Genomic DNA, 13,144 nt, shown 5'->3' with positions numbered 1-13,144 from the left:
TAAAATCATTAGGCCTCACGAGTTCAGTAGAAATAAAGAGAACGAGATTATATTATAGGTAATCTGTGTTCCTGCACTGTTGAGTGTGCGCGCAGGGGCCCGATTCTCCTAATTTTACTTAAGCGCCATTCGACGTTCGACTCGATTCGACTGAGACCCAATCCCGACTCGATTACGATTGAAGCGTATGTGGCATTCCGCTATTTTTTCTTTGAAATAAACGTTTTTATCCTTTTCTGTCATTCAATAATGAATCATTTTGTTTGCAAATGATTTACGATTGCAAAATGATTGTACAGCAAACTACCGTATAGACCAAAATCATCAAAATAGCAGACCAATCGCACACCAATCAAATGTCAATCGAATACGATTGGTCTTTTATTAGTAGCAGAATGCCCGATATGGTTAAAACTGCTATTACGATCATATTGCGATTCGTTTTCTATTCGATTTTGACATTATTAACTTAGGAGAATCGGGGCCCTGGTGGGTGTTGTGTAGAAGCGTGGTAGAAAAATAGGGATGCGGGACATGCGGGACGCATACAACGTTTTGCGGGACTATTTTACAAATAATTTCAAAACGGGATTTCGTCAAGCATTGCGGGACGGTCCCGCAGAATGCGGGACGGTTGGCCGCCTTAATGTTGGTTTATACTTATTTTGATGACCTTTTTTTTTTGAATGGCGTCTCGCAGTTCAGCATAGGAAGCTTTTGACGGCTCAACCGGACAAATCCCAGTGGATGCCTAGAATTTAAGGCCTCCAGCCAGGGTCAAAAAGTTTACAAACTAACTGTGGAGTACGAGCCTCGGCTCAAGGCGTCGCTGACTAACAGCAAAGGGATACTCTGAATCATAATTTTAGGGGCGTTTTAACTGTAGGTAATGCTCAGCTACGAGGGCTGGCTAAGCAAGGGTCGGGGCCTTGATGACCTATTTTATATGTTATGGCTTCCAAAATATTATTTTAGAGATAACATTGAGAGTGAAGCAATCCAAAAGAAGAAAAGCGCTTTTGAATTTTGATAAGGGGTACCTAGGTATACGTAATTGGGACTTGAGACATTAACAATAACAACAATATTTTAAAAATAGCTACGCCTACAAACATCAACAAAAGATTCTTAAGTAAAAAAATATGAGTGAAAGGCACTTAAGGCACTCAGGCAGTCTTACAAACGGAATGATTCCAATTAGTATGTCAGGCCCTCTACTTATAGTTCGTTCTCTGATAGAATAATATTCTGAACAGGAGTATAATACTCTTTTCGAGCGCCAGACCACTTGAAAATATTCCATAAGTAGGTATCCAATTACTGCTAATTGGCAGTTTTTTACTTTATTTCAATGAACTGAAGTACTGATTTAAAAGATATATTCACATTTTATGATTTTATATAATTATGTTCGGAAACCTCTAGAACATAGGAACGACGTCGATGGAGGCGCCACCGGCGATGGCATCGGAGGGGGGACAGCGCGGCGCGGGGGGCAGCCACGTACGAGGATCGCGGGCCGCTCACACACCTTACCGATCAGCTGTGAAAATTGTACGCGTCGCGCGCCGTTTAATTATATAATTTGTTACAAATCATCCGTTGGAATAAACCAGTACCTATATTTCGGAAATAGCCTCAGTCATTTCTACAGCCCAAGAATTCTCCCTAACAATTATGTACCTACCTATATAAAATGTACCTAGGTCTTGGTAAGTAGTACCTAGGTACAATGTAAGTAGCTGTCTATTGAAATGAAATGGTGGTTTTCTAATGACCATAGGAGACAATGTCTATGTCAATGAGCTGTCGATGTGTGGGAGTAATCCCTTTGATATAAATTGGCTAAGAGCATTTCGAACTCGATTCGAGGTTCCGTAGGTACTCTGTCTATAAGTTAGCGATGAAATTCATAGAGTAGCAAAGCTGGTAAGTATGCCTGCACTTTAAGAATGCACCTTAAGAATTTCCCTAATCAACTACAACTTTAGTAGGTGCCATGAATAGTAGATCTAGTTCGTATTGTATATAGTCAGATACTGAAACGTGCCTGTCTATTGCCTTGCTTGAATCATTATACGTTTTGGCCATCTCTTAAGAGCTACTAACTTCAAAACTAATATCACTACGCAGACACGCAGGACGAAGGTCCTATCCAAAATAAGATTAGACATCCAGGTTTGAAGTTTTGAGGTGCGGAACCCCAAAGTTTACCCTTTGTTTTGGTTAGAAAAGGTCATCCTTTGCCTCACCTTATCCTAACTGGGTTGGGGTCGGATTCTAGACAAAGTAAGTACCTATACCTGCTTGCTATGTGAATAAAGCTTTTAACACCGATATGTCACGGTGTCAATCTATCTTCCTACGACATCGACAGGTTGTTTCTCAAGCTTCAGGCGTTTACTTATTAAGTTCTACGTAAGTACCTACATACAAGTTTCTAGCTAGGTAGGTACCTTCATTGTTTTTATTTCAGTTTCTCTGAAGACAAATCAACGGAATCTGCAGTTGCATAGAAAGTAGGCACAGTCATTAGCCAAATTGAATCAAATTTTAAAATACTTGATGTCTAAAATCTTTTATAAGAACTACAGAAAATAAATGACATGATAACTACAAAACTAATCACAGCCTTAGTATTTGAGATTCTAGTATTCAGGTATTTTCTAAATTAGATGATTGATTATACCTAAGTATTTTGTAATTGAATGTACTGTACCGGGTTTCTTTCCTTGCTGATTTACGTGCAATAAGCAACTGCATTATTCTGCCGTGTTCGCTAGTCCATAATTAAGTCGTTGTTGAAACCTGGGCCTAATTGCTACTTTTGGTAATACCTACTCTATCTGACAGTGCCTGTTTTCTACCAACAAGAAAAAAAAAACATTAAAAATATCTAGCGCCATCTTTTGATACTTGGATTCACATTGTGATACCCAACTCCAAGATAAACGTGCATCTCATTTAAATCAGATGTCGCTTTCAATGCAAATAATCCTGGCGTTTGGCAGAAACACCTCTTGTTCATTCATGTTGTCCTGGTAACTTAGGATAGTTTCAATACCGCTTACCGACTCCATATAGATAGGATATGTCAAAACCAGCAATGTATATTAAACTAATGATAAAATTGTTGATTTTGTTACGAAGAAGTCACAACTTTGTTGCCACTGAATAGCCACTTGCAGTGGTAAATTTATTAATTCTTATTTCTTTTACTAAGCTTCTTGGATGTGTCATCAGTTAGCTTGTAAGAAAATAAATAAAAATCATCATGCATCATTGATCACTGTCAGTGAAGAAGAATAATTGTTCCTTCTTCATTGAGAACTCTGGTTATTGACCAGAGGAAGAAGCCCTGGCAGAAGGAATAAACAAATGAATTCTATACCATGGAGGTGTTATGACATTTCCAGGGACCAGGTTTGGAATGTTCAACGATCTTCGATTGGGTTTCAAAATATCAATAAAACGTATTAAATAAATTATAAATATTTATTTTATTAAAAGTTTACAATAGAGTCATATTCATTTATGCCTTGTCTTATAGGAAGTCGATTCTGTTAAAACAATAAATACAATTTGTAAAACATGTTTAGGGAATCTCCCCTACTCCTCTAATAAAATTGCTAAAAGATTTAAATTCGATATAATCATTGAAACTTTATTGGATTTGCTCAGTAAGACCCTGCAGAAACCATTCCAGGAGGCATACAGGCTGGCACAGGACAGAGAACGCTGGCGACAGCTAATAGTCGGCGTAGGAGATGGGGTCACGATCCTCAACGAGTGAGGGACCGACTAAAGAAGAAGAAGAATCATTGAAACTACGAAGAGGTAATATTATGAGCCGCTATGGTTATGAATGTACCACTAGCTTATAATTTTATACAGTAGTCCATTGTTCCTCCGGATAACTTAAAAAGGAAGATACTTATAGCAAACGTTGTCTATGGCATATTCCCATGTTTATCTTTCTGTCATATTTTGGAAGCCGCGTGTATCTCCTTTCCCCCATCTATTATCATAAAACAACTATAGTGCTTTGGAAGCTACCAAATATTACGCCAAATGATTTAAGGATTGCAATGGACAACTGCATGTAATAAGACCCTCGATCATAATATGGATAATAAAATTGACATTGGATATTTTATGGAAAATAACAGGTATAATAGGAATGGATAAAACAGTTAACAATAATTAGTATTATGTAAGTTCACTATTCAATACAATTAAGTAATTCAGTGCTTTAATATCAGTCATAAAGTTATTGCTGTGCCGTTTAAGATACTTTGGCGTATTACACTCAATATTTTCCACAAAACGAATCCAGTATACCTATCGGTAAAATCACGGCTGAATTGCATAATTTCACATTAACGCCATAGGTTCGCTAAAAGGTATATATAAGCTATCTATAAGATTTCTAAACATCGCTTATAGAATCAATAAGTTAAAATCACCATCTCCCAGAAAAGTGGTCAAATTCGACCCTATTGCTATGATATTACGGCGGAGGCAAACCCAGGGTTTTCCTAACAAGTCGCTCGGCAATTTTGTTAAACTGTTCACGATCCTCTCTCCACATTTTGGCTGCATCCACGTTAGCACCGCTTTCGTCATTAGGTTCTGAAATGACAAAGTTTTTGATTAAAATAAGACTCATTAAAATAAATAAAATCATTCAGATCATTATATTAACTTATTAACTTCAGGTTTCTGCTAAACATAGATCTGTTTCCGTATTTAGCTACACTGCAATGAACAATGCACAATTCATTGAAAATATCTCATATTAGGAGGAAAGCCAGATGTACATTTTGATTCAGATACAAATATAATTGTTTTCAATATAATTAATTATAAGCAAAGCGAACTAGCTTAGGCCATTGGTTTCACCCACTTGTTGAACAAACTACTTTCCGCAGCCCGTTTAAAGATGCCTGTTCTGGCATAAAAGCAAACATATAGCCAAGTTTCATCCAAATCCATTCAGCTGTTTGCAAGTTAATAAGTAACAAATAAACACACTCACATCACATAATGAAAACCTATATGTTTGTAGAAGTAAAAAATAGGATATATCTATCAATACATTTCATCATCATCTCCCGAGCCTTTTCCTAACTATGCTGGGGTCGGCTTCCAGTCTAACCAGTGTTTTGCCATGAGCGACTGCCTATCTGACCTGCTCAACCCAGTTACCCTATATATCTATTTCTAAATTAATAACACAAATTCTTGATTCTTACCAGCGAGCATGCTGACAACGGAGAGTAATATTTTCTCTACACTTTGTACCGGGGACCAGCGCTCGGCACTGCTCTCATAGCCCATGGGGTCATCACCAGGCGCGTGGAGAATTGATATACATACGCGGCCATCAGCGTAGACTGCAAATACAAATAAAAATTTTAATTAGAAAAAAAAACATATTCAATGTACATACAGTTACCGGCACGGATGTCGGGCTCTCGGCGGAAGAGTGGGGATCGCTTTGCGCACCCGTACGCATAAGGCAATAAGGCAGTAAATCGCTTGTGCGCAGGTGAAGGTCAGGGCTCGACATCCGTGCCGGTAACTGTATGAGACAGTATAATTTAAAAAGGCTAATAAAATATTTGTTTATAGTCATTTTGTACTGATTTTATGTTTTCTTCTAAGTTTTTTAAAAGAGTTAAGTATATGTTAGTATTATAGTTAATTTATACTCAAGTGCAGTTTCAGGTAGTGTTTAAGCGTTGACTGTGAAATGAAATTCTCAATTTTAAGCAGTGAAGTACATTCAAGCATTTTATATAATACTGCCCGCACCGGGATAAAATATAGCCTATGTTACTCGCACATAATATAGCTTTCTAATGGTGAAAGAATATTTAAAATCGGTCCAGTCGTTTTTGAGTTTATCCAATACAACCAAACAAAGTTTTCCTCTTTATAATATTAGTATAGATGTACCTACCGATGTTCTTTATAAAATTACAAATATCAAATATACAAACTTACTGTTTGGATGAAACATTTCGCAAATAAACTGCATTTTAGGAGGGCTGAGAGGATAGTCCGGGGGGAAGACTAGTTTCGCTGGAAATATTCCACCCTCAAAGCATGTTCCTTCGGGACCACTGCAAAAGATATAAGTTAAATTATATTTAAGATTTTCTTGTATTATTTCTCAACCAAACCCCTATACTAATAGAGGAGCCATTCAAAGTTAAAGTCAAATCATTTATTTCATTTAGGCCTTTACAAGCACTTATGAACGTCAAAAATATAACTAAGTTTGATTCTAGTTGCCCATTCCAAATGTAGCTTCCTATGGAGAAGAACGGGCAAGAAACTCTATGGTTACTCTTTTTAAATTATAGTAGAAACAAACAACACTTTGCCAATAATTTAGCAAGGTGATTGACCTCATTCACAATGTTTATCAAATAATATGTGATATGCGATTGATTGAGTTACAACGTCAGAGGTATTTTGATTAAATATTAAATAAATAAAAAAATATTGGAATATGACTGCTGTTTTGAATGGTAACAGAGTAATATACCAAGTATTTTGTTACATAGTTAAACAGACAAAAAAAAAAGAGAATTAATTCAGCTTTATGTGTATAGATTGAAACTTACGTTATTAGTGCCTCCCACTCGAAGAAGTTTTCTTCATTGATAGGACCGGCTATTATGCCCTCTGGAGGATTTAGGGTCAGCTCTGAAATGAGAACATACGTTTTTAACATAGTTCCATATAGCTGTTATTTTATGACTTGATGTGTGATACGTGCATAGTCGTGTCACCATAAAAAGGCCCAACTTTAATTTGAATAAACCTTTTTGAGTTAAGTCTACTTCTAGTTGAGAGAGAATCTACTTCATCACAAACTACACGGGCCTCCAAGCTAGGGGTAGGTTCATACACACAGCGCTGGGTATGCATGTTGGTGAGCGCAGTTAGGGATATTTCTTAGCTTCAGAGATGCTGCTACCTATCCCCGAGCAAAGGCCTTTAATATTTAGATAGATAGATATTCTTAATTAAGTACACCAATTTTACATTTTTGATCTTAAACTAGTTAAAGTAGGTGACATAATGGGCGGTCTTCGCTAAGAGCGATCTCTTCCAGACAACCTTAGGATGGATTGCGGAAAAGATTATAATATGGTATTTACTTGATGTTGTAGTGGTTATACCCATTAAAGTTGATAGTTAGGTAAACAGTGTATGTACTTGAAACCAATCTGTATTACCAAATGTATAATGACCTTTATTAGGGTCAAACAATGTCAAGTTATGCAAGAATTTATTTAGTTTGGCTGAGTTTGAATATTTTTACTTATAAAACATGATGGTATCTTGTTTATGGCCAGAATACTGGTATGTTTTGTTTAATTATCTATGTATCATTTTGATGAGGTTTGATACTCAATTTGTGATACCTTATAAGAATAAATTTTACGGCAGATGTAAATAATACCATGAATAGATATTCTTTAGTCCAGATTGTGTTATAACCTTTAAGTAGATGCAACTGATTTAATGAGCTATGGTGTGACAGGTATGATTATTAAAAGTAATCAAGGCCAAAATTGTTATTAATTAATTTGATTGCTAATGAGACTTCAAAAATCGTCACATTATAGTAGGTAAGTACTGTGTACAGAATGAATTGCCAATAATTTGCAGTCACACCGCCTGTATGCACATATGTTCAGATACCGATAAAAATAACCATTATTGCATCAATTATTAACAACCTTCTGTTGCAAGGAGCAATGAACTAGTTTTAATTAAACCAATATTTTATCTGCCCACTCAAGAGAATAAAGTTATAGTAAAGAAAAGAATGCTCAATAGTAATTATAACCGACTATAATTTACCAATCTCCATCTAATTATCAATGTAATTATTTAGATGATTGTGAAAGTTTACTTTATAAGGAAATATTGAGAATACCTTTTTATGCGTACTCACGTTTATATTCAGCCATGAGGCGCCTTAGCGCTGATCCAGCCATGATTTTTATTCGTTAGCTGGGAATGTAAATAATATCATTGAATCAAATTTTTGCCCAAAAATTTGATGATGACCACAGCTGATGACAGAAAAGTGCGTTGACTGCTGACAACTACTGAAAATAGGCGCGTTGCAGCTACACAAAGTGGGTAAATAAAGCATGACAGTTTTCCTACGATAACACGTTTAGTTATCACTAGTGAGAAAAGCGAGGAAAGGAAAAGGAAAATAACAACAACTACTTTAGCGCTTAAATTTTTTATGCAGGATTTGACACATTTTATTTTTGTCTTTAGGTGGTTAGGCGGTGGAATTTAATATATTTTTTGATGACTAACGTGGCCGTATTGCACCGTGTGCAGTGCACAGCATAGGAATCAAACCACTGATTCAACTCGGCTAGCAGATTATGAGAAATAATTTTTTTCTGAAACTTCTTCTAGGGGTGGCTTTTTGATACACAGGAACACTTTTGTTAAAATAAAACGTAAAACATTACAGTTGGTCAGCAAGAATGTTAGGTACCTGTGCACAAATTATTTAATCTGTTCACAAATCAAAAGAAAAGCGGTGATTTTGAAATTGAAATGAATCTGTCATTCAAATAAAAAAATATTTATTTATGATTTAATTAATTTAATTGTAAGTTTTGCCCTAACTCATGTAATTTTGGGATGATTATTAAAAAAATATTCAACGGTAAGTTAGAATTTTCTAAGAAAATAGGTGAGAATGTATTTTGCCCACTATATTACGAACCAACTCATTACCTATACCTTTTTAGCTACTTACACTTATACTACGTTTTTAGGTTGCCGGTTGAATAAAAGAACTCCGCCTGACCATACTGACCAAAGTCTGTAATATACAACAATCAGGCAACTATAACAAAAATATAAATGATGGAAAAAGTGGGAGACAATGTATCACCATCGGAACCATTGTTAATCGTGCCTGGCTCTTCTGTGAGTAATAGAAATACATTAAGTATCATTATGATTATCTTAGCTATTAGTTAATCTAATTAACAGCTTCTCCTCATCAGCCTTTCACAAGTCGCTTCTCAATGAGAAGTTCTCATACAGAGAAGGAACGAACGTTAATCACAGCGCTTGTTCAAAGCGGATTGGCTTTCAGACTTAAAAGTTAGATTTCATCAAGAAGTTTTCGTTCAACCTAACTCTAATAAAAGTAAAAAAATATTATTATTAAATAATGGCGTCCTTGCCCACGGCGGCTGCTCTAATTTAAGGAGATCAGCCAGCTGCGTATAAGATATTACAGTGCGCAGACACAGGTGCACTCTCTATTCTCTTATTTTCATAGCCCGAGTATGGCAATCTGACACGACTGGCGACAGATCAGGCGCATGGCCGACATTTACTTACTCTTCGATTAATGATGATGTTGCAATCACCAACTTCCAAACTACCTACCAGCTGTTTTTTGAAAGTTTATAAAATCTACAAAGCGAACTAAAGTAATCATACCACCAGGTACAGTATCCGCTAATTTGGGGGGAATCTGCGGCCGACTACACTTGCAAGCTGTGCATGAAAACTTTTTACAATAGGAGGGCTTTGCAAAATCATAAAAAGACCCAACACGACGAGGAAGGGTCAGGAAGTGACGGAGAATTTCAGCAGAAACCAACCCCTTTTAGTGATCAAGTAAGATTAGTGTTTTAATTTTCCTATGTATGACACACGTGAACTGTAATCTCAAAATCTCACGATCTGTCTCTTGCGATAAATTGAAATAAGTCTTTAGATCTATGAAACTTGATTTTACGTAGAAGCCCACCGTAAAATAATAATTGGAAATTTTACTAATCTACTTTAATCTCGCTCAGGACATAAACGGACTCTGCGGTTTCAAGTTCATTCCTCTAGATAAAAACATGGATGGCGTGACCACTGATAGCGACGGCTTCATGACTCGATGCTTCACCGAAGATACCTCATACTTGATCATCAAGATTGAGAGGAACGAATTGGATGCTGAGACGATAAAGCGGTCCAGGCTCGATGGTGTCGTCAAGAGGACACAGATGAAACCAAAACTGCCGATTGATTTGAGGTACTTAGGTCTTGTTTTTATACCTACTTCAGAAATAGAACTTACAACTAAAAACTTTTTTCATAAGGAAACCAGCGAAAACTGATACTCGTAAACTTACCATACAATATGGTGTTATTTGCACTAAGTTAAATTATAAACATTAATTTATTTACTAGTAGGTAACATTGAGCTTTATTGTTTAGCAAACTTTTTTTATACACCTAGACGGCGTGCTGAACAAACCTGGGGTCTTATTTTTTTAATTTGTTTCAACCAGGGGGCCCTTTACTTGCACTTTCCCTTCAACCCTGCGGCCGGACCTGCAGTGTCGTCAGATTTTCTTCAATTGCTGTGATTACTCAGTGCACTATCGAGAAGAGCATACGAAAAGACGCAAGGCCGCGCTGCGCTGTCAAGTGTGCGAGAAACGGCTAGACCGGGACTTCTACCCCACCGACACTATCGCCCCACAATACCAGCCTCCCAATAGGTTCACCTTCTCTTGTCGCATTTGTAATCAAATATTTCTGAATAGCAATGAATACGATGAGCACAACCGTATCGTGCACGCGAAGATGAAGCCGCACCAGTGCTCCATCTGTGCCAAGCGGTTCACTCAGCAGGGCGGGCTGCAGCAGCACATGAGGATGCACACCGGGGTCCGTCCGTTTGTGTGCACCTACTGCCCCAAGGCGTTCACTCAGAAGGCAGGGCTGGACCAGCACCTGCGCACACACACTAAAGTGAAACCGTTCAAATGCGTCATTTGCAGCAAGTGCTTCTCCCAGTCGGTGCACCTTCGTCAGCATATGCGGACTCACACAAACATACAGCCATTCGAGTGTACCGTGTGTGGTCGGAGGTTCAAACAAAGCAGTCACTTGAATTTCCATATGCGTTCGCATGTTGCCGAGAATTCTCTCGTTATGGCAAATTTTGTGCAAGGCGAGGGCCAAGATGCCCAGATGGATTTCCTGGACTTGGCTAACTTGCAGCGAGTGCAAGATGGCGACACTTTGTATTATGCTACTGAGCTAGCGGTGGGCTCGGCGTCCAGTCAAAATCCTTTCTCTTACCAAGCGCAAGTCGTTCCTGAAAATGTACTTTCGATGTGACTTTGATTTAGTTTTTTTACTAGCCTATGTGATGAATATGTGTATGAAATAGGCACCAAGCATTGTATATTGTATTCATCGTTTCATATTATTATTAGCTTGTTAACTTTTAATTAGATTCAGTTACTTAATTACGGTTTAAGATTGCATGATAAATAAATCAATTAAATAAGGAATATTTTTTCATTTCTGGACACTATCAAAAATCTAATCAAATTACCTTTATTTTCAGGCTGCATTGGTCTATAAATGATACCTTGAAGACTAACGTACGTTTTACATAATATATTAAATCTCGATGAACTACTAGGTACAAAGACGGCAATGAAAAACATTGCTGCTTTTGATAAGCTAAGTGTGTGCGTGTTTTTTTTTTAATTATTTTGAATTGGGCCAATTAAAAATTATTTAAGTACTAAAATTACAAAATAAGTAGGTAGACTACTGATAAAAAATATAACAAAAAGTTAGGTTCATCAAAGCAATAACCAACCAACCAGCAATATGCAACATTGTACACGAAAGTGCAATGATTTCATCCGAAGTACTAGGCGAGCATATCACGCAGGAGATAATGTATGTCAACAGTGCATCGAGTACTAGAACATGTGTTAATTAGGCTTTCCTACTCGTTTGTAGGGGATACAACTAGTTTCGGAGTTCCTACTTCCATTTGCCGGGTGCAATGGAGAATGCGCAGTGAGAACTTCAGTTACGCACAATGACAGTTTATTTTCAGAACCTGGAGAGAGCTGACATGCCAATTGAATGTACCTAGTTTCCGTAGATCGTGTAAATTAACCCTAAATTATTTTTTGAGTGACCTCATCATACCAGTAGGAATTGTTTGGGAATTTTAGTGAATTATTTTTTAAATGATTAGGCTCAAGTTGAATATTTAAAAGTGTCACGTGAAAATCATTATCTATCTAGTGCAGTATTCCCAATGTCGTCTTGATATTGATATCGAATTATTATTGGTCTTTATGCAAACTGTTATGTAAATAATGATACGGTTCCTGACCTATTTGTAAATTATATTGACTTGTAAATGCAAGACTGTCGCACTCGAGCACACTTTTTAGTAGAAGGAAAATACCTAAAAGAAATTCCCATAGTGTATAGGTTCGTAAGTATTCCTCTAAGAAATAAAAAACGCGACGCATATCTAGCCGAACAAAATGCAGACGGAGGTACAAAGTCTTTCAAAAACTTTAGGTTATTAAAACAAAACACTTCACCTCACCCTTTTGCTGTTCCCGAAAAACTCAATAACTATTGAATATAATTTACTTACTTACATACTTTTTCAGATTGATCGAAAGAATCATGAGGAATGTTTAGGTGTATAAAGATGGTAAAGGAGTGCATTGCTGGGGCTAGTCGCTAAGTTCAAGTGAACAATTCGAAAGCTGTAACTACTAATAACCATATTTTTAACTGACTCCATTTTAATATCAAAACTTTTTCAGAAGTATAATGAAACTTCTCATACCTATATTTTTAACTGACTACTTGATCCTCGATAACAATCGCAAAACTTTTTCAGTACCTACTCAAACCCTTTCTAACTAAATCTCTTCTGTAACTGAAATAGATAGGCAGCTACATCTTCCAGCATTTCAAAACCGAAAATTGCAAACCTCGTAATACAAATTGCGGAAATATATACAATACAAAGTTAGCAGCATAGCGTGTTATGATATACAGATATACAGACTATCGTTCGGTTTAGACAAAGGTATGGCTCCGATGACGCTTCGTCAAAACATGGAGTCGGCGTGTGGCCGCGACGTGGTTACAATTTGGTCCCTTGTATATTTTCTTAGAGCCGCGTATGGCAAGTCGTGAAAACAAAGCCAACTGATGGCTGCATCCTGGCAACCCTTTTGTTTTTGAACTGACCTTTTTAATGTTGCGTCTTTTCTAGTTTATTTTGGATATTAGT

General features: G+C 36.9%; 2 protein-coding genes across 2 annotated transcripts; one reads left to right on the top strand and one right to left on the bottom strand.

Moving 5' to 3' along the window:
- Positions 1-4,351: 4,351 nt before the first annotated feature.
- Positions 4,352-8,151, bottom strand: LOC110372468 (ubiquitin-conjugating enzyme E2 G2). Its single transcript, XM_064036320.1, has 5 exons — positions 7,979-8,151; positions 6,636-6,717; positions 6,010-6,128; positions 5,256-5,396; positions 4,352-4,632 (listed from the first exon to the last, which is right to left on the bottom strand). Exons 1-5 carry the CDS (start codon positions 8,019-8,021, stop codon positions 4,511-4,513), a joined length of 507 nt encoding a protein of 168 aa, XP_063892390.1. The 5' UTR covers positions 8,022-8,151; the 3' UTR covers positions 4,352-4,510.
- Positions 8,152-8,867: 716 nt separating this feature from the next.
- Positions 8,868-11,340, top strand: LOC135117667 (zinc finger protein 26-like). The gene is made up of 4 exons (XM_064037309.1): positions 8,868-8,985; positions 9,517-9,690; positions 9,873-10,099; positions 10,359-11,340. Exons 1-4 carry the CDS (start codon positions 8,920-8,922, stop codon positions 11,194-11,196), a joined length of 1,305 nt encoding a protein of 434 aa, XP_063893379.1. The 5' UTR covers positions 8,868-8,919; the 3' UTR covers positions 11,197-11,340.
- Positions 11,341-13,144: the final 1,804 nt, after the last annotated feature.

This window comes from Helicoverpa armigera, chromosome 1 (assembly GCF_030705265.1).
Source record: "Helicoverpa armigera isolate CAAS_96S chromosome 1, ASM3070526v1, whole genome shotgun sequence".
Lineage (NCBI taxonomy): Eukaryota > Metazoa > Arthropoda > Insecta > Lepidoptera > Noctuidae > Helicoverpa > Helicoverpa armigera.
This window is presented reverse-complemented; position numbering and strand designations above follow the sequence as displayed.

Bases quoted from the DNA above. Each gene is read 5' to 3' on its own strand.
- LOC110372468 (XM_064036320.1), bottom strand. From the start codon at position 8,021: ATGGCTGGATCAGCGCTAAGGCGCCTCATGGCTGAATATAAAC. The intron at 6,718-7,978 runs GTGAGTACGCAT...TTCTCATTTCAG, and splicing joins CCTCATGGCTGAATATAAAC to AGCTGACCCTAAATCCTCCA. The intron at 4,633-5,255 runs GTAAGAATCAAG...TTGTCATTTCAG, and splicing joins CGTTGTCAGCATGCTCGCTG to AACCTAATGACGAAAGCGGT.
- LOC135117667 (XM_064037309.1), top strand. From the start codon at position 8,920: ATGATGGAAAAAGTGGGAGACAATGTATCACCATCGGAACCATTGTTA. The intron at 9,691-9,872 runs GTAAGATTAGTG...AATCTCGCTCAG, and splicing joins CAACCCCTTTTAGTGATCAA to GACATAAACGGACTCTGCGG. The intron at 10,100-10,358 runs GTACTTAGGTCT...TGTTTCAACCAG, and splicing joins AAACTGCCGATTGATTTGAG to GGGGCCCTTTACTTGCACTT.